This window comes from Camelus bactrianus, chromosome 25, assembly GCF_048773025.1.
Source record: "Camelus bactrianus isolate YW-2024 breed Bactrian camel chromosome 25, ASM4877302v1, whole genome shotgun sequence".
Taxonomy (NCBI): Eukaryota; Metazoa; Chordata; class Mammalia; order Artiodactyla; family Camelidae; genus Camelus; species Camelus bactrianus.
The window spans coordinates 36,827,313-36,848,092 of NC_133563.1; the positions used below are offsets into that span (position 1 = coordinate 36,827,313).

The 20,780-nt window shown below is 54.8% G+C and overlaps 1 protein-coding gene across 1 annotated transcript in view; it reads right to left on the reverse strand.

Moving 5' to 3' along the window:
• The window catches only part of LOC105077890 (maestro heat-like repeat family member 5), a 62,529-nt gene that overhangs the window by 33,479 nt on the left and 8,270 nt on the right, over positions 1–20,780 (reverse strand). Inside the window, exons 2-13 of the mRNA XM_074352922.1 lie at positions 19,417–19,598; positions 17,582–17,727; positions 16,758–16,886; positions 12,919–13,078; positions 11,525–11,577; positions 6,679–6,786; positions 6,221–6,337; positions 5,647–5,766; positions 4,390–4,536; positions 3,607–3,729; positions 2,776–2,855; positions 407–542 (exon numbers count right to left, since the gene is read on the reverse strand). Coding sequence (XP_074209023.1) covers positions 407–542; positions 2,776–2,855; positions 3,607–3,729; positions 4,390–4,536; positions 5,647–5,766; positions 6,221–6,337; positions 6,679–6,786; positions 11,525–11,577; positions 12,919–13,078; positions 16,758–16,886; positions 17,582–17,727; positions 19,417–19,598 — 1,501 coding nt within the window. The remainder of the gene's footprint in view (positions 1–406; positions 543–2,775; positions 2,856–3,606; positions 3,730–4,389; positions 4,537–5,646; positions 5,767–6,220; positions 6,338–6,678; positions 6,787–11,524; positions 11,578–12,918; positions 13,079–16,757; positions 16,887–17,581; positions 17,728–19,416; positions 19,599–20,780) is intronic.

Here is a 20,780-nt window from a genome sequence, read left to right on the forward strand (position 1 = left end):
GTGGAGAGTGCATCAGAGCTCCTTCCTCCAGCCACTAGGGCAGCAGAGGTGGCTGCGTGGCTGACACTGAGGCTGCATGCTCCCAGTGCCTGCAGGGAAGAAGGGAGGCCATTTACACTCCTATTTATAGAGCATCGCTCTTCACCAGACGCTGAAACCCCGTGTCTCCTCTCACCCTGAGTGCTGGGCACCTTTAGCACTAGGATGATCACTCCCACTTTACAGGTGGGCAGATGGAGGCTCAGAGCACTTAAGAAACATGCCCAGGGTCCTCCGGCCCTGGCCTGGGGGTGACCAGCGGCGCTGCCCGTCCAGCCTGCCCCTTCCAAAGCTGAGAGCAGCAGACAGAGCTGGACAGCCTGTCCGAGGAGCCCCTCTCGAAGGGGTGCAAGTGCCAGGCTCGCACCTGTATGTTGGGCGGCTCCAGATAGAGGCAGGTGTGCTTCTCTAGGACTTCCAGTAGTGGCAGGGACAACACACTGCGGAGGCTGATGGTCAGAAGCCGAGATTTCTTTTCCAAGTCCAGGGGTGGCCTCAGCTTACTGTGCGGATGGAGGGCAAAGGTGGTGAGGGAGGGGCAGGGGCGGGATGGGCAGTGACTGGGAAGGGGCCACCTGCCAGGACAGAAGTTGGCGAGCCTGGAGAAGTGGAGCCTCGAGAAGTGGAGCCTCTCGGAACACTTCTGCTTTTGCCCAGAGGCTCACAGGCACACTTCTGCCTCCCGGCCTTTCCCCCCCAGGGCTGTGAGGGCTTCTGGGCAGGATTTGTAAGGGCCCGGGCCTGGCTGGGAGCAGGACTTGAGAAGCCCTGAGCCTGGCTCCCTTTGCAGGGTGGGCTGGTATTGCCCCAGCCCTGGTTACACCTTTGGGAACTTAGCAGCTCTGTGCTGGCCAATGATGCTAACTTTCTATCTTTGAGGTGGGAATGAATAATAATACCGTGTATTGGGTGCCTCCTATGTGCCAGTGTCGCCAAGCACTTCACCTGGGGTAGGGCTGCTGGGCCATCCCATGACCTGGCGGTTTTTCCTGTTTTATATGACCCTGCCCTGAATCCGCTTCCCTTCTGGGTGGCACCCCATCTCTCTCCTCCCCTTATCCTCGAACCCCTAGAAGGATGGTCTGCACTGACCCCCCCAGCTCTCCCTGCCCCCTTCAAATCCTCCCAACCAGACTTTCACCCTGAACATCCCCTGCTCCCGGCCTGTCACGGGTGGTCTCCGCCTGGCAGTTCCGAGGCCTGGCGGCCGCCAGTAGCTTTGAGGAACTGATCACCTGCTCCTTGGAATGCTCCTTCCCCGCCCCCGGCTCACCGCCACTCCCTGCCTCCCCAGCGCTCCTGCTCCGCCTCCGCCACTGGCTCCGCCCCTTTCCTCACCCTCTCCGCACTGGGTGCCCCAGCCCAGGCCTTAGTCCTCTTCTCCTTCCCATCCCTGGCCTAAAATGCCATCTGAATGCTGATGATCTTGACCTTGGGTCTGCAGTCTGGGCCTCACCTCAACTCCAGACTCACTGCCCACTGAGTGGTCCCATGAACTCACCATGGAGAAGCCAGACATCTCTCTCAAATATGATTTCCACAAAGGCCCCTCCTGTATGACCTTCCCTGTGACCCTGGGGCCTCATCTGGAACCCCATTTCTCACTCACGCCACTCCAGCCACTCTGGCCCTTTGCTGGTCCTCCAGCCTCAGGGCCTTTGCACTTGCCTTCCCCTTGGCTGGGTACCCCAGGGCTCATTCTCTTACCTTTGGGTCTTTGTTCAGTCTCTTAACGGAAGCCTTAGGGTGCTGGGCACACCAGAGGTGCTCAGTCACTCAATCCTCAGTCAACAGATTCTCCTTGACTCAGCACTAAGTCTCACTTAGTCCTCAGCTCTGTGAGGGTTTGTATTCCCTCCCTGTCTTGTTACCCCCGCCTCATTTTTCTTCATTACCTTCATCAGTCCCTGATATGTGTGGCTTGCTCATTCTGTCCCCATCCCCAGATGTCAGCTTTTAGAGAACAAGGACCGTCCCTGCTGGTTCACAGCTGGTCCCAGAACTCAGAACAGTGCCTAGAGCACCATAGGTGCTCAGCAGTTACTTATGGAATGAGCGAACCAGGAATCTGAGGCTTGCAGAGGTGAAGTACCTGGGTGGAGTTGGGATTTGAACCTGGCCTCCCTGCTCTGGGGAAGGCCCACCCAGCTCCACTTGCCACCCTGCCCAGGGCAGTACTGGGCCCGGGGGGTGCATGACGGTGGCCTGCACTCCCTCTGCAGTCTGAGAGCAGGCAGCCCTGAAGTCCCTGCCCTCCACTTCCTCTTCAGGGTCCCCTTGTCGCCGCCAGTGTAGGGAGGCTGGTACAGCCTTGCCCCACCCGCAGCCGCACAGCTAAATCAGGACCCACCCTTCACCCAGGAATCCCTTCACCCTCTGGGCTCTGGCCTCCCTCCCGTCCCTGGGATGCTGGATGGAGTCCAGTTTCCCTTTGTACTTCCTTCCCCAACTTCTGGAGTTTGCTCTAGACTCTGCCTGTGGCTGGGGTCTTACCATGAATGACGCTCTGACCTTGAGTGTCTGGGGAGGTCAGCTGACTCTGGGGTCACCCAATGCTCTGGCCGCCATAAGCTGCCACTTGCCCCCACACTGTGGCCTGCGCTGGCTCAGGCCCGACCCCTGTCCAGCAGGGCCTTGATGTCTGATCTCTCCTACTTCACTGTCCTGCTGGTACCAAGCCTGAGTGGGGAAGCTGCGTTTGACGCTGAGGACCCTGTGTGGGGCTGGGGGGCCTACCAGAGCCTGGAGATGATGTGGATGGTCTGCTGGCGGGTCGACGTGCACAGGGTGTCTTGGGGTTCCTTCTCCATCAAAAGCTGCAAATGCCCAGGTGAAGGCTGAGTCACTCACGCCTGGGCCTGTCCCACTTCTGACCAAGTCTCACCCCTGTCTAAAGGCCTTGGTGGCCAGCCCCTCTGTAACCCACTGGACTGTGCTCTAGCTCCCCACCTACCGGGGGCCGTGGCTCCCACTCAGAGAACTCGAGCACAGACTTTGGAATCAGATGGGTCATGTCTGAATCCTGGCTGCCCACATGCTAGCTGCATGACCTTGGGCAAATCTCCAAACTGCGCTGAGCTTTGTTGACCCACAGCTACCACGTTGCCCGTGTGTTACATGTGAAGCAAGGCATGCAAAGCAGTGAGTCCCAGCAGGAGCCCAGTGAGAACTGTTCTTACTGTCATACTATCACTATGATAACTCTCTATCACTCGTGCACGTCCTCCCCTACCCCAGGCGTCCTGGGGGCCCCAGGTCTCTAGTAACCAGTGGCCTGAGCTAGGCCAGTATTAGCAGAAGGGGTGGTGCTGGTCTTTCTGGGTCTCAGCCTCATCAGCTGTGAGGTGGAGGTACCTGGCCAGCTCAGGATCATGGTAAGAACCAAGCGGTGTGGGCGATGTGGACGTGTGTCCAGGTGGGAAAGCCCGTGAGGGGCTGGTACATGCTCTAGGAGTCCAGTCTGCCACCCCTCTCCCAGTGGACGCCTCCCCCGGAGGCCACCGCTCTGAGGGAGGTGCCCCTCCGCCCCGGGGAAGCCCCCCCTCCACCCCAGGACCTTGCGCTCACCATCAGACACTCGAGGAGCTCGGAGGTCTGGGAGAACTCGTAGCTTTGCGCCCCTTCGCTGCGGCTGATGGCCCCCACCAGCATGAGGACGCCCGCGAGGAAGCTCTGCTTCAGGGTCTCGTCCTGGCATGCGGTCAGGCGGCGGGGCAAGGGGGTGGGGCCGGGGGGGCAGGAGGGCACAAGAGTCGTGGTCACACGTGGCAGCAGGGCCATGGCCAAGGGGGTGAGTAGAGACCTTCAGGTGGGGTCGCACACATGGGCTTTGTTTTTGTGGGGGACCCCTGTGATATTTTTTGAGAATGTGAATACACTGATGACACTTAAGCATCAGGAGGTGCCTGTAGGGAGCCCGGTGTCCAGCTTCGTGTGATGCGTGGCTACCCCAGGTCCAAAGGCCTCAGCTCTGCAGTGGCCCCATGGGGCTGCCTGGCCCCTCAGTTTTGGGGTGAGGCCCCGGCACAGGGTGTGTCAGGGGACTGTTGTCACAGGGAGTGATGGGAGTTCCTCTGAACTTCCAAACCCCTGAGTAAAAACCCAGGGTTTACTTTAAGGGGAGAAGTGGGGTTAAGGTGGGTCATCACAAAGGCCCCCAAAGCTTCAGGTGGGAAGGACGGATGAGGAGGGAGGGCAATGGGGAGGCTCGGCTCAGCTCTGCATGATTCCAGGGTGGGTGGGAGGTGGGGGGTGGGCTTCAAGGCCCTGGAAGGCCTGGAACTCAGACTCAGACTCTGGCAGGGCCCCGGGCTGTGATGAGGCTGGGCTCCGGGGCAGCAGGGGTCCTACCCAGGAGCTGCAGTGGAAGTAGAAGATCATGCGCGACAAGATGTTGTCCACCCACGGGAGGATGTGGGCCTTGGCCTTGGCCGCCATCTGCCCGTAGGCCAGGAGGATGGTGCTGCTGGCCCACTTCCACCGCAGGTCCTCCGAGTTCTGCGCACAGGCGGGTGGGGTGGGGCAGGTCAGGAGCACCAGGGCCCTGCTGAGCCCTCCGCCGGGGGAGCAGTGACCGAAGGTGCCCCAGGCCCTCGTGGGGTCCTGGAGGCAGGGTGTTCTGAGGGCTGGTGGGCCTCAGTCTGCCTCACTAGGAAGGTAGGGAAAATGGAATTTCCCCCCCTGGGGGTTGGGAGGGGCCTTATGGGGTGACCTAGGGCTGTATGCGGGGATGCTTGGCTCTGCCAGAACAGGCTGGAGTCCAAGCCCCTCACCCTCCCGGCCTCATCATCGCCCCTTCCCCAGGAGCCCAGGGCCTGTCCCCTTTTTCACCCTGCCTCAGGCTGCTGGGGGCCTGGGAGGGTTGTTCCTGGACCCAGACCCAGAGACATGGCGATGGGACACCTGGAGCTTTGGCTCCAGGCAAGACCCAGAGAGCTGGGAAGGACACGTGGGACATGCCCGGTGTCACCCGAGGACACCACTGCCATCAGTGATGAGACCCCCTCTGAGGGTCTGAGAGGCGGGTCGCAGACCCCGCTCTGCCGCCTGCTGGCGGCAGGACACCCGGGAGGCGGCTGGCCGGCCACCCCTAGGCCGCCAGCTTTCCTTAGGGCTCTTCCCCCGCTGTCCTGCCCAGGCTCCCTTTCCACAGTCCCAGGCGCTGCTTCTGCCCGTGGGCGTCATCCGGGGGCCGTGAGGGCGGGAGCCGCTCCGCTCATCAGCGGGGGCCCAGGGCTGACCGCTGGCCCTTGTCTCGTGCTCTGGATGAGGCCCAGGATCAAACAGCCACTAAGGAACACACAGCAGGTGCCACAGCCGTGCCGGGAGCTGTCACCCGAGCACCCGCTACGTTGGCCTCCCAGCCAGGCTCCCTTCCATCCCAGCAGCTGTGAGGAGGAGTTACTATTCAAGAGGAGGAAACTGAGGCACAGGGGTCACACACAGGTGGGCACAGAGGCGGGAACAAAGCTCAGGACGCATGGTCCAAAGCCCCTTCCCCTAATTCGCCCCAGAATCCCCCTCCTCAGAGGCCTAGACCTTCATGGAGGGTTGGGTCCCATTGTCCCAGTCCCTGGCCAAGGCCCCCGACCCCCAGGGAGCCAGTACCTTAGGGGAGAAGCTGTGCAAGCTCCATTTGACAGGCGTGCTCCGGCCAAACTGCTCCAGGACGGCCCAGACATGGTCCAGGTGGCGGGCTGCAGCCAGCCCCACCGTGAAAGCGATGCCCTGCGGGGGCGGGGGCCAGGGTCACGGAAGCTGGGTGGCTGAACCAGGCCTGCCCCTCACCTGGGGGTGTGGAAACTGAGGCCCAGAAAGGGAGGGGACTTGTCTGAGGTCACAGGGCATCTGCTTCCCACCCCTACCCTCTTGAGGACATGCATCTCTGAGCCCACCCTCGTGGGCATCTCTTTATAGGGGCTGGCAGTGGGGGTGGGGCAGGAGGGAGAGGTGACTCCTTAGAGGTCTGTTACCACTGCCACCACCCCCACCCAGCTCTGGGCAGACCTGTGCCAGAGGTGGGAATGAGAGTCCAGGAAATAGATGTGAGACAAGGAAGAGGACATAGCTGTGGTGGACTCAGAGTGTGACCAGAGTCGGGGCTCAGGGTGTGACCAGGATCAGGCTAATCCTATGGTCGGGGTCAGGTGGTTGGGGGATGGGGTGGGGGCTAGGTCCTCACCTCCCTTTGCTTGGGCCACTGGTGGGACGTTTCCAGGAGGGTCCTCAGGTGTGTCCTAACTGTGGTGCTATTGTCCTCAGCTTGAAGGATCAGCCCATAGTAGAGGAACAGGAAGGCCTAGGGGAGGGTTCAACTTCTTGTCCTGAGCCTGACCCCTCCTCGCGTCCACCCCTGTCCACCCCTGTCCACCCCAGATGGTCTGCCACTTCCCCTGTCCAGGTTCCCTCGCCCTCCCTGGGCTCCGGCAGCCACCCTGCCCGCCCTGCTCTGGGACCATCAGCTCCCTGCTTGGTCGTGAAGCTTCAAGGGTGCGGCTTCAAGTCCTGCTGCCCAGGCCCTGCCCCTGTTTCTTTGGGGTCCCTCAGTTTCCTTCTGGGGCCTGATCTTGCTCTAGGCATACGTCCTGTGGACAGAGCCCCGGGCCTGTGCTGTGGGCAGCAGGGGTGCTTGTGGCCCACCTTCTCTGGGGGCTGCTCCTGGTGTATCTGGTCGGGCTTGGTCAGTGCCCCCAGCAGCTCCTTGGACCACGCATCTGTGTTCAGAAACTGGACCGACTTGATGGCTATCTGTGAGCAGATGGGCGTGGGCAGGGCTGAGCGGCCTCTCCCTCCATCCGGTGAGCTGGGAACCCGGCCTCCACCAGCCCTGGCGCAGCCCTGGCCACTCAGAGCCCTGACTCCACTGTCCTCTTGCCCCTTCCCCTCTTCTGAGGCTCCAGAGCCCGCTCTCTGATTTGTTTGCTAGCCTTCAGGGACAAGAAATTCATTTTTCAAGATTCACCTCCCTGGAGGTGTCCAAGGGGGAAACCTGGAAACTGGGAGCCTGACCATGTCCCCAGCACCAAGCCAGGGCTCAGCCATCAAAGATGCTCAGTGAGTGTCCGCTGAGGGTGGCCCCCCTAGGGTGTGGATGCTGGCGGGGGCTTGTCCGGTTTGCCCACAGCTGTCTCTCCAGCACCTAGGACAGCGCCTGGCAAGTAGCTGACACTCTGTTAATAAAGGAGTGAATCAAATACATGAAGGAAACATCTCTAAACATACAGTGCTGTTGCGTGTTCCAGCAAGTTCGCTCCTCTTTTTCTGCTACGGTTTTTATTATTTCATTTCTTCTGCCTGGTTTCAGTCGGACAGGCTGTTCCTTCGCTAGTTTCCTCAGGTGGACGAGCCAGTCATTGACTTTCGGTATCTGGGGAGGGAATTGGTCTGCCTGGTACAGGCTGTTTCCAGTTGGAGGTTCTTATGAACAAGGCTGCCAGGAACATGCTTGTATGTGTAATTTTGTGTACAAATGGTTCATGCCTCTGGGGTCAGTACCTAAGAGTGGAATTGCTGAGTCATGTGTTTCCCTTTATGAGAAAATGCCAGTTTTCCAAGGCGGTCTCACCCGCCCGCGAGCGGCGCGCCTCCCTGCCAGCTTGGTGGGTCGTCCTCCCTCCTCTGAGTTCCGTCTGTGGGACGGTGGGGGCAGCTCACCGCGTTTTAAGTTGGCATTTCCCTGAGGATTCAAGCTGCTGACCACTGTTTCTTTGGCTGATTGGTCATTCATGTCTTGCTCTGCGACGTGCCTGTTTAACCCTTTTGTTCACTTTTGCAGCCGGGCCGTTGTCGCTTCCTCACCGAGGTGTAGGACGTTCTCCATTTACTGACGACACACTCCCTTGGCAGATATGCTTACTGTGGCCGTGGCCATTTCCTCCATGTCTGTTGGCTTTCCTTTTTTTTTTTTTTTTTGCTTTCCTCACTGTGTTGTTTGATGAGCAGATGCTTTACTTTAGATGAAATTAAATTTATCCATCTTTTCCTTTTTATGATGACTGCTTTCTGGGTCCTAAGAAATATTTACCTAACCCAAGGTTGGCAAGACTTTCCTCTGTGTTTTCTTCTAGAAACTTTTTTTGTTTTCATTTTTATATTTAGGCCTTGATTCCATCTGAAATTAATTTTTGTGAATGGTTCAAGGTAGGCATCAAAGTTCTTTTTTTTCCTCCTAGATATGCAATTGTTCCAGAACCATTTGTTCAAAAGACTTTCCTAATTGCATTGGTACCTTTATTCAAACTAACTAACTAACTAACTAACAAACAAACAAACAAACTGACTACATATGTGTGGTTTTATATTGGAGTTTCTATTCTGTCCACTGATGTATTGGTTTAGTCTCTCTCAACTCCTCGCCGTCTGGTTGGCTGTAGCTATATAGTAAATCTTAAAATCAGGTAGAATAATTCTCGCAACTTTGTTCGTTTTCAAGACTGTTTTAGCTGTTCTAGGTCCCTTGAAATTTCCATATAAAATTTTAATATGTAGATTATATTTAACTTTATAATAAAGTCTATTGGGATTTCATTGGCATTGCACTGAATCTATAAACCAATTTTGGGGGAAATGACATCTTAACATTATTGACTCATTTTACCCATGATCATATATCTCCATTTATTTAGGTTTTCTTTAATCTCTTTTTGCAAAGTTTTGTAAAGATCTTGCATATATTTTGGTAAATTTATCTTGGAGTCTTTTATGTTTTTAATGCGGATGTGTCATTGTTTTTTTTTTTGAACTTTGTTTTCCGGCTGTTTGTATTAGTATCTAGAAATTCAATTGACATTTGCATATTGATTTTGTATCCTGAGATCTTGCTAAAGTCAATTATTAGTGATTAATATTTCTAGCATTAAAGAAAACTTTTGCGAGATTTCCTGTGTATGCAGTTATGTTGTCTGCAAAGGAAGCTGGGTTTACATTTTCCATTGCAATCTGTATGTTTTTTTCCCCCTTCCTCTTACCTTACTGCAGTGGTTAGGACTTCAGTGCAATGTTGACCAGAAGTGGAGAGATGGACATCTTTGCCTTATTCTAGTCTTGGTGGGCAGGTTCATCACTATGTTAGTTGTAGCGTTTTATTTTTCTCTTTTTATTTTTTTAAACATTTTTTATTGAGTTATAGTCATTTTACAATGTTGTGTCAAACTCCAGTGTAGAGCACAATTTTTCAGTTATACATGAACATACATACATTCATTGTCACATTTTTTTTCCACTGTGAGCTACCACAAGATCTTGTATATATTTCCCTGTGCTATACAGTATAATCTTGTTTATCTATTCTGCATTTTGAAATCCCAATCTATCCCTTCCCACCCCTTGCCCCCTTGGCAACCACAAGTTTGTATTCTATGTCTATGAGTCTATTTCTGTTTTGTATTTATGTTTTGTTTTTGTTTTTGTTTTTTTTTTAGATTCCACATATGAGCAATCTCATATGGTATTTTTCTTTCTCTTTCTGGCTTACTTCACTTAGAATGACATTCTCCAGGAGCATCCATGTTGCTGCAAATGGCGTTATGTTGTCGGTTTTTGTGGATGAATAGTATTCCATTGTATAAATGGCCAATGATTTCATTAATCATATCTATTAATGAAGCCTCCAAAAAACCCCAAAGGACTGGGTTCTGAGAGTTTCCAGGTCGGTGAACATGTGCAAATTTTTTGGTATATTGCTGGATTTATTTTGCTAACATTTTGTTAAAGATTTTTGAGTCCATCCTCATGAAGAACACGGTCTATAGTTTTCTTGTAATGTCTTTTTCTGACTTTGGTGTCAGAGTTGTGCTGGCTGCATAAAATGATTTAGGAAGTGTTCCTTCTATTTTCTGAGAGAATCTGTATAGAATCGGTATTATTTCTTCCTCAGCTTGTGACAGAATTAACCAGTGAAGCATCCGGGCACAGAGCTTTCTTTGTGGGAAGGTTTTTAACTATGATTCCAATTTCTTTGCTGCAGGACTACTCAGACTTTCTGTGTCTTCTTGGGTCAGTTTTGTTTGTGCTTTCTAGGGGATTTGTGGATTTCCAGGGAATTAGACTGCCTAATTTGTAGGAATCATTTTATTATCACTCCATGTCCAAATATCTTTTCTGATATTTAATATTTTTTTATTTTCTTGATCAGCCTATCAAGGAGGTTACCATTTTATCAGTTTTTGAATACCCGACTTTTGGCTTTATTCTCTGCTTTTCAAAAATCTCTCTATTTTTTGTCTGTTTAAAAAATTTCTTTGATTTCTACTCTAGTTTCATTATGTCCTTCCTTCTATTTACTTTGGGCTTTGTTGCTCTTTTTTGGGTGGCTTCTTAAAGTGGAAGTATAGGTAACAGTTTTTATACTTTTCTTCTTTCTAACATGGGCATTAAAATATAGATTTCTTTCTAAGTGTTGCTTTTGTTGAGCCCCACAGATTTCCACAGGGCGTACTTTCTTTATCACTCAATTCAGAACCTTTCCTCATTTCCCTCGTGATCTCGCCTTTGCTCCGTCGGCTGCCTGGAAGCGTGTTGTCTGACTGCCAGAAACGCGGGATTTTCCGGAGTGTCCTTCTGCTGTTGACCTCTAATTTATGTTCTGGTCCCAGAATGTGCTCTGGTTGATTTCAATCCTTTTAAATTTATTGAAACTTGATATACGGCCCAGCAAATGATCTGTCTTGGTGAATGCTCTGTTTACATTTGAAAGGAATGTCAATTAGATCAATCGGGTTAATTACATTGTTCAAGTCTTCTGTATCCTTAGTGATTTTCTGTCTCATGTTTCTGTTAATTACTTGTGTGGCTGCTGCTGGTGGCGGCGGCACTATTTCTCCTAAATGCCATGGAATTACTACTGCCTGCTGCTACCATGCGGCGACAATAACTAACACGTAGCGAGGGCTCCTGCCTGTCCCGCGGTGACAAACGCTTTACACGGGTTGTTTCCTGTCATCTCACAGCAAACATTTGAGCTGGGGACTTATATCCCCACTGACATAAGAGGAAACTAAGGCACAGAGAGGCAAAGTAGGTCACCCAGGTCACACAGCTGTGACTGGCTGAACCTGGACTTGAACCCAGGCATGCCAGGGCCCCATGTCCCTGCTCCCAGCCGTGAAAGCCCTTCACGTGGGGCTTCAGTGCAGGCCAGCGTCCTTCTTCTTTCCCTGCTCTCAGACCTGGCCTCTGCAACCTCTCTGGGCCTTCAGTGTGAGGGGAAGGGCCTTGTGTGTGCTGGACAGTTGTTCTGTGCCAGGTGTCTAGAGACCTCTCCGCAGGGACCAGTCTCATGACTGTGGTCAAGTGTCTCCCCTCCAAGCCTGTCTGCTTATCTGTAACAGTGGGCCTCTCCCTCCCTTCCCTCCCCCCTCCCTCTCCTCCTCCCTCCTCCCACCTCCCAGGGCTGCGCAGGTGCCCTCCCACGTTGGCTTGCTGCCTGCTGCCCTGTCGCCCCCCATGGTCCCCGCAGAGGGCCCTGGTGGCCAGGCTCTCTCCTTACCCGGGCCAACTGCTCTTCCCAGCATGCCTTCTCTCCCTCCTTGAATAGTTCCTCTGTGGAAGGGAGGCAGGGGCTCACTGGAGGCCGGACCCAATGTCCACGGCCAGGGCTGGGCCTTGGGCTCCGTCTCCCCCACCCCTGGGACAGGACTGAGTCAGGGTGAAGCTGTCCTGCCTCTACCCATCCTGGGTCCATGGGGGACGTGGGCTTGGAGGATGGTGGGCTGGACTTGGCTTGGGGTACAGAGAGCTGGGCTGGAGTTTGTGGCCTGCCACCTTTGCTGTGTGTGACTTCAGACTGGCCACGTTCCCTATCTGGGCCTCAGGCTCACCAATGGTGAATGGAGGGTTCCCTCTAGTCATGGTCACTTGGGATGTGCTGGGGTCTCCTCAGGGGTGGGAAAATGAGGCTCAGAGAGGGGAACATGGGGAGGCTGGAAAGCTTTTATGGAACTTTGGAAACCCAGTCTCAGAGGGAGGGGCTGCTTACCAACTCCTCCTCAAGGCCCCGAGGTGTAGACCCACCATTCCCTCCTCAAACTCCTATTATCCGTCAAGGCATGGCTCAGACTTGGCTGCCTCCTCCAGGAAGCCCTCCTTGATGGCCACCAGGGCAGCCCAGTACCTCCCCAGCTGGGCAGCAGTGAGCTCAGCTCATGCTTGTGAATGAATGAATGAATGAATGAGCAACTAACACAAATTGGCCCTTGGCTCCCTGGCGAGTCTGTGGGCTCCGGATGGCAGGGCCAGGCATGTTTTGAACACTTAGTGTTTATTGTCTTGCATTAGGTGAGCCCTCCTCCTGGCAGGACCCCTCCCCATCAGTCCTTCCTCAGGGTCCTCAGAGACCCCAGGTGTCCAGACCTCTCAGTGACTCAGAGGCAGCAGCCACTGAGGAGCCACTGAGACCAGGACCCCGCACGCCTGTGATGTGCTGCCAGGTGACCTGGGCCTGTCACACGGCCTCTGTGAGCTTGGTCTCCCTGTCTGCCGGTGATCCAGGGGGAGGACCACGCGGCAGTGCTGGACTGCCTCCTGGACCCTCTCGCTCTGTCCTGGGTCTGTCCAGGCCTGTCGTTGAAGTGCTGGCAGCAGGGGCATGGGCTAGCTGGGACTTGCAGCACAGCTGGCCGCTGGTGTCCTATCCTGGGGGTCCCGACATGGCCCAGGCCGGCCGAGGGGAGGTGGGCTGTGGGCACGCTCGGGCCACAGCCCATTGCCTCTGGCATGAAGATGCTTCGCTGCTATGCAGCCGATGCTCGGTCCTGTGTGTGTCCTGCGGGGCAGCAGCCCTGCTGAGCCCCTCCCTAAGTCTTTCTCTATGACTGGCCCCACCCTGCCCTGCTGGCCTGGGGCCAGAGGGTGGCCAAACCCAGCCCCAAGGGCAGGACATACCGTTAGAGGTCAGGATGCCCATCACGTAGAGGAGGCTGCGGTGCGGGAAGATGCCCGTCAGGACCTCGGACTCCAGGTGCTGGGCCACCACCCGCCACGAGTGCTTGCAGACGGCCAGCAGCACGTTGCTGGCCGCGTCCTGGTACGCCTCCTCCAGCTCCTGGGAGGGGGCAGAAAGGAAGAGTGGGTGTTCACACCGGGCCTTGGCGTCTCACACGCGGTCCAGTTGGGTGGGCAGGACAGCTCCTGTCAGCTCAGTTTTTGGATAGAAAGCTGAGGCTGAGGAAGCCCGGTACACAGAGCTGGCCGGTGAAGCTCAGGTTCAGCCTCAGGACTCAGGACTGCACTTGACTGTCAGCATTCCTGGTCCCCTGACCGCTCCAGAAACCCACCGTCATTCCTCCTGCTTCTGAGCCTTGACACGGGTCTCTCTCACCCGTCTATCCAGATCCCAGCCCGCTTTCCACGCTCACTGCAAGGCCCGCACTCAGGAGGTGCGGCCTGAGGGCTCTAGCCGGTGGCAGCTCTTCCTCAGCCCTTGGTGGCTCAGGACACTGCCATGTCCTTTGAGTCTCAATCAGCAGAGACTCAGAACCAGAGTCTACGCTTCTGTCCCAGGTTCTCTGGCCTAAGGGGTCAGAGTGTCAGCTGCTTGGGGGCAGAGGCCCAGCTGGCCAGTCCCCCGACCCTCCCTGGACCCTGGCCAGGCCACCGCCGGCTACGAGAAGGGTGCCCTCGGGGGCCTGGCTCTGTGTTGCCACAGGCAGCGCTTTCCTCAACCGGTGTGCTGGAATTTCTTTTGCTCTTGCTGCGGTTCTGAGTCCCCGTTCTCCGTTTCTCGGTGGGAGCCAACAGGTGAGTTCTATAACTGTTGGTGTGAGGGAGGCGCCTGGGCTGAGGCTGGGCGTCTGCCCTGCATTTGGTGGCATCTAAAAGTGAGGGGGTCTCTGGTCCCTCCCTAAGCGCCCTGGGATGCTATTTGAATCATCGAATGAAATCCTTACATCATTTATAATGTATTGAAAGGGTGAATGTGATGGCTTCTTATCAAGATGGTGGATTGAATCTGATTTTGCTCTTCCAAAAAAAAAAAAAAAAAAAAAAGACCTCAACTACACTATCTTTAGGAGATTTTTAAAAAGGACAATAGCGACCATGTTCTGAAGCCGGAAAGCAGGAGGGGGAGAACTCTAAGCGGGCAGTGGGGCGAGCTGAGAACCAGTCCGCCTGCACGGCACACTCTCCCATTGTTTGCTGGAGACCCTGAGGGCCGCGTCTCCCAGGTGTGTGCAGCTGGGGAGGCGGGCTGAGGGGAAGGCGGCTTAGGAGGCAGTCAGGTGCTCGGACGTGTCCCCACTCTGCACACCTGGAGAGGCCAGGCTTGCACGCACGGGGGCAGACACTTCCGGGGCCAGGGCCTCCGTGGTGCTGCCTGTGGCCGGCCCAGGATCAGGGTCTTCTCTGGGAGATGTGGACGGTCCAGGAGGAAAGACACGGGGGAGGCGGCGTGGGGACCACAGCTCTAGAGCGGGCGCCCAACCCATCACCCGGCTGTGTGCTCAGACCGCCTTACTCACCCTAACCGCAGGCACACGGCCACGCAGAGAAGGCCGCGGACTTGGGAGGGGCTAAAACCACACCCCAAGCCGCAAACCTGGTGAAACCCAGAGAAAGGCACTTGGAAGAAAGAGGCCCATCAGAGAGATGAAACTTGAAGAAAACAGTCTTTTCAACGTCCTGAGAGATAAGGCACTGCGTCCGTGAAGCTGCAAACAGGATGAAACGGGAACGTTCCAAGAACAGAAATCAAGATCTCTTGAAAGTAAAAGGCTCGCAGGCATGCACGGAAAGCTCAGTAGAAGGTTTGGAAGATCACAGATCTTCAGAGAGTGAACAAAGGGCGGAGAGACAGGAGAGAGAGGCGAGATGATGTTAGAAACCGTTGAAAGTCCCTCACCTGAGTGTCAGGCTTTCCCGGAGCCCAAGACAGAGAAACACAGGGACAATGTTATCAGCGAGTTAAGTCAGCGTTTCCCAGAAGGAAAGGACCGAAGCAGCCGGACTGCAAGGCTGCAGGACCGCCACCCCGCACAGCGGTTAAAGCAGCCCTGAGCCAGGCAGGCGCTGGGGATCACAGAGCGCAGGACGCCGGTGCCGCGAGCCGCCGGCACAAAGGCAGGTGCGGGTAAAGGAGCGGCATTCAGAGCTGCTCTGGAGTCCCTGCGGTGTCACCAGGGGAAGGAGGACAAGATGACAGCGATCAATGGCACGTAGTCCCTGGGAAACGGAACGGAGGAATTTGCAGAAAGGCACGGTCTCAGGACTGTACTTCCCAAGCAAGCTTTCCCAGGGACCTACTGGAGGCAGCGTCTCAACACAAGAGAGTAAATCAGGAAGGGGGAAGGCTTGGGTGCAGGAGGTGGGGTCCCTGGAGGGAAGAGACAATGGCGGTCCCAGCCTGGCCTCCAGATCCTGAGATGCCGGAGGATGTGCTTTGCCGGCCTTGATCTGGGTGGTGATGCACCCGCTCTCTCCTGTGAGGCCCGGACCGACCCACAGAAGACCTGCCGCCCCTCACTGGAGAGCCGGTGTGCGCTGTGGTGTGTTTAGGAGCAGAGAGTGCAGAGCAGCCTGGCCTCGGTGCCCCGTGTGCCCCGGCCCTGCCGCAGGCTGTCCCGGAGGGGCTCCAAGTCACCCAGACACTGGCGGCCTTTGCTTGACCTGTGGCCCCCGGCAGCCCGGGTCCCTTCCGTCCCTGGCCCACAGCTCCGTGTGGTTAGTAGGCTGTGAACTCCACGAAGATGCCTTGTACTTTTAAAGTATGCCTGATTATGTTTCACAACCGTGAGTGAAAAGCTTTTTAAAATTAAAAAAAAAAAAAGAACGTTAGGAGGAACACACGCAGGGCACGTATGGACCTTGTTCCCTGCTTTTCCCTGCTACCCGCACTGCAGTGGCCCACGATGTCTTTGAGGGGAGCGTGGGGGCTCGCCACCGCTGCTGGTGGCCAGCTGGGCAGTTACTGCAGGGAAGTGTCCTAAAGTCCTGGAGCCTCGGTCCCTCCAGCTTCAAAAGGGGGTCACGAACCTCCGGTGGGAGGGCTAAATATGCCTGTTCCCGCTTTGTGGGGGTGGTGGCTGGGGCTCCTTCCACAGTGATAACCTTGGTGACAGTCACCGCTCTCCGACCACAACTTGCCCCGTGTTTATTACCGAGTCCACCAGGGGCATCCCTGGGTACTCTGTCTAAATAAAGGCTGCTGGCCCTCGAGTCCCTGGAGGAGAAGTCAGCCTAGACGGTTGCTGGGCCCCTGGCAGCCTTGACCGCTGTAGGGGCAGGGGCGGCAGGGGACATATGGTTCAGTGGCAAACCTGTGGTCTCCATCAGGTGGAGACCCAGAGACAGGCAGCCCAGGGTTGAGTGACAGTCAGGGGAGGGGTGGGACGCACACGGGGTGTGGATGCAGCCATGGGAACGGTGCGGAAGGTGGTGGTGGGGGAACCCAGAGCCCACATCCAGGCAGGGACTTGCGTGGGAAAGGGCTCTGAATGCAGCCGACGCTGCCTCTTCCACCTACAGGCTCTGCGGCCTTAGACCAGCAATGTGCTCTCTGAGCGTCCCCTTTCTCATCTGTAAAGTGGGTGCATGGGGTTGTCCCTCTGAAGGGGCTCATGATAACACAATGAGAAGAGGGTCAGAATTGCTAGGTCCACCAGAAGGCTGGGCACTCCTGGCGTTATTTGTGTCCCGTGGGGCGGCTGCCTGCGTCCTCGGAAGCCCTTGGGGGAGCGGCCTCTTTGCTGGGGCAGGGGGTGGGGGTAGGGGTCGGGGGGGCCCACCGTAGACTTGGTCATGTTCTCCAGGGCCAGCTGCATGAAGGTGGTCTCCCAGGTCTCCTCCATGAAGTCGCTGGCTTCAATGACGCTCTCCAGGACGTGGAGCAGTCGGAGCTTGTGCCGTGTGGAGATCTGTGGGTGGCAGAGGACAGAGGCTCAGGGATCTGTCACGTCTAACCACAAGGGGAGTTGCCAGGGGAAGCATCGGTGGGGGACAGTGAGGGGGCCAGCGGGGAGTGTGGATGCATTTGGCCATCACCCAACAGCCATGTAGTGAACACCTACAATGTGCAGGCCCACGTAGTGAGCACCTACGACGTGCAGGCCCACGTAGTGAGCGCCTACGATGTGCAGGCCCACGTAGTGAGTGCCTACGATGTGCAGGCCCTGAGCTAGGTTTTGCAGAGATGGATGGATAAAACTTTGTCCCTATCTTCAGGGAACTGCTATGGGATTTTAAAAGCATTCCACCTGTTCATTCGTTCATTCATTCATTCATTCACTCACTCATTCATTAAAAAACCAGACAGCACTTTCCCCCAGTCATCCCCCCAACCATCCACCCCTCTGTGACTTGAAGCAATCACTTCCCTTCCCTAAGCCTTGGTTTCCTCATCTCTGGGGTCACATCTTATCATGAGGCCATCAGAGGACGGTCAACACGTGTTGGCCCACTTTTCTCCCTCCCCCTTGGCTCACTGGACCTATGAGGAGACTGACTGGCCCCGAAGCACAGAGCTGCTGCCTGGAGGAACAAGATTGGAGCCCACTTTGGAATCCAGCCCGCCAACCCCCGTGCCTGCCCCGATGGCCCAAGCAGCTCCCACCTCCGGGTTGTCTACAAAGTAGTCGTGGATGGTCCCCAGCACCAGGCTGGGGGCCTCGTGAGCCATGTGCGTGATTTTCTTGATGATGGACTTCCGGCGGAGGGGGTCTGAGCCGTTCAGGTCCCGGAGCATCTTGAAGCAGATGGCTAAAGTGGATGGCAAGGAAGTGTGAGGTAGGTGTGCTGTGGGAAGGTCACATTGTGCCAGCCGGGCTGGGTGGGCAAGGAACGGGTGGGGCTGGGAAGGGAAAGAGTGATCTGAAAATGAGGACTGCGGACCTGAACACATTAAGAAATCCTGGGCCTCCTGGCTGCTCAGGTGGTCCTTGTGGGGCTCCAGAGAGGATGAGAAGCGGGAATGCGTGCAGGGAATACATCCATGCTCACTCGTGCATGTTTCCACTCGCTCATTGACTCAATCTCCTTTTCATCTGAACGTTTATCCATTCATCTGTCATCCACCTATCCATCGCTCCTTTGTCCATCCACCCACACGTTCACCCGTATGTCCGTCTGTCCATCAGTCCATCTGTCTATGTAACTGCCTGCCCATCCTTAGGCTCATCCATCAATCCATCCAGTAATAAATTTATCCATCCAGCCACCCATCCATCTACCCACTATTCAGCCATTTAAAGAAACTGAACTATAGTTGATTACAAAGTTGTGTTAGTTTCAGGTATATAGCAAAGTGATTCAGTCATACACATATATTTTTCAGATTCTTTTCTGTTACAGGCTATTACAAGATATTGAATATAGTTCCCTGTGCTGTACAGCAAATCCTTGATGTTTATCTGTTATGTATATAGTAGTGTGTGTCTGTTTATCTCATACTCTTAATTTATTCCCCCCCCACCTCTTTGGTAACCATAAGTTTGTTTTCTATGTCTGTGAGCCTGTTTCTGCCTTATAAATAAGTTCATTACTTTTTAGATTCCACATATTAGTGATATCATATATTTCTTTCTCTTTCTGACTTAGTATGATAATTTCTAGGTCCATCCATGTTTGTGCAAATGGCAATATTTCATTCACTTTAATGGCTGAATACTATTCCATTCTATATACACCACATCTTCTTTATCCATTTATCTATCGATGGGCATTTAGGTTGCTTCCGTGTCTTGCCTATTGTAAATAGTGCTGCTTATTCATCTGTTTTAAAATTCATCCATCCATCCACCTATCTGTTCGTAAATTAATCAACCATCACTCTATCCCTCTGTCTATTCATTCCTTCATCCTCCATCCAGCCACCCAGCACTTAATGATGTCCATTCACTGTGTGGTCACAGGGCTGTGTGGGAGGCTCAAAGGGGAGTCAGGGCCCAGCTCTGTTCTGAAGGAGCCTCCAGCCTGTATCAGTGGGTTTTAGTTCCATGAGAAGGTTGCATAAAAGGCCCTGGGCACACAGAGAGGGGAGGGGCTATATACCCTGAATAAGATGGAGGGACAGTCAGGACTGGCTTCTCAGAGGAGGTGGTAATTTAACCTTTCCTGGAATTATGAGGGCAAGGCATCCTTTGAATGAAAGAAAAAGCATCCCGATGAGGGTGCCAGGCCTTAACTGCGGTTCTCAGGTGTGAAAAGATGTTGGAGGAGAGCGGAGGGCGAGCTGCGGCAGAGAACTGTTTGGCTCTGGGTTTTGCCTCAGGAGGCATGAAGAGGCCAAGGAAGATGGGCAGGAGTCTCTGGTGACGCCCCCCAGGCCCCGGAGGGTAGACTTCCTCTGGCCCCACCCCCAGGACGCCTTCAGGTGGAGGGACATGATGGGATCGGCTGGAATTGGACCACCTGCCCCTGCCCCACCTAAGTCCTGGGGCCAGGGGTCACCTGCATTGTATGCTTCCTCCAAGAATGTCTTGTGCTCCTGGGGCACCAGGGCAGCCTGGCTGCTCTGTGACTTGCAGAGCAGGATAGTGGTGGGGTGCGTCTTTCTGTCCTTGCGGGCAGAATCCTGAGGCACCTTCATGAAAAACTGCTTCTTCGTGGATTCAGAGACGTGGGAGCAGATTCTGAAATGGAAAAGGGGTTCTGAGTGCATGCACCTGGGTGCCCTTGGGTATGTTCATTGATGCAGGTGTAGTAGACGCTGACAGTCACCCTGGTCTGGATGAGACTTGGCAACATCTTTCCATACACCCACCCTTCTGTTCAAGGGACTGGCTGAATCCTCAGAAGGGGGCAGGGGTCTGGAGGCCCCAGGGCCCTGCTTAGTGGGCAGCATCACCCCCCATGGGCCTGGTTTCCCATCAAGTGTTGGTGGGACAGACGTGGCTGGAGGGATGTGGAGGGCTCAGGGTGTTCCATCCCCTGCTCCAGCTCTCACATTGACTTGGAGGAGCCAATCTTTTCAGGAACACACATGAGACTGCCCTGGCTACCCAGATATCATGCTGGGGGTCCTCAAGGGAGGTCGGGGAGCTGCAGGAGCAGGAGCCATGAAGCTGGGTGTGCAGAACCACGCCCCATCTGTGCCCCAGGCCCCACTATCCTGGTACTTCAGATGCTCGTGTGAGAGAGACACTGAGAAGGAATGTGTGGCAGGAAGGAAGGATGTAGGATCCCTTAAAACTGGTTTCCATCTCCTTCCTCCCTATGCCCTCTTTCCCTCCTCCTCTCCTGCTAGTTTGGGGGAAAGGATTCCTTCAGATGGTGTGCACTGCCATAAAGGGCCCCCAGAGGAGGCGTCCTTTATTTGGGGTAAATGTGGGTGCTGCCTTCCCACACCCCCCTCCAGCGCAGCCCCTGTGGCGGGCGGGCTCTTGCTCTGCCTGCTTCATGACTTCGTTTGCTTGTCTGCTCTCAGTTCCCGCTTTTCATGGGGGAGGCACGCTCTTTCTAGGTGCTAGCGATGTGACAGTGAGTAAGACAAACAACAAAGAGTCAACAAATTTCGTGGTGCACTATGTGGTGCAGCAGAAGGTGGTGTCTTAGCAGGAATAGCTGAGCTCTCTTAACATTGGAATATGAGATGTGTGTCAGATCATGCCACATGGAATCCTCCTGTGGTTCCCCGCTGCACTCAGAGAAGAACCCCAAATCCTGAATACGATGAAGATGACGCTGGTGTTTCCATCCAAGATGGAGTATCAAGGACCAGATTCACCCTCCTGCCTTAAATAACTGGAAAATTGAAACAAACACCCCCCCCCCATCAAAACCATGAATATCAGACATTAGATGGCAAGCAGGGC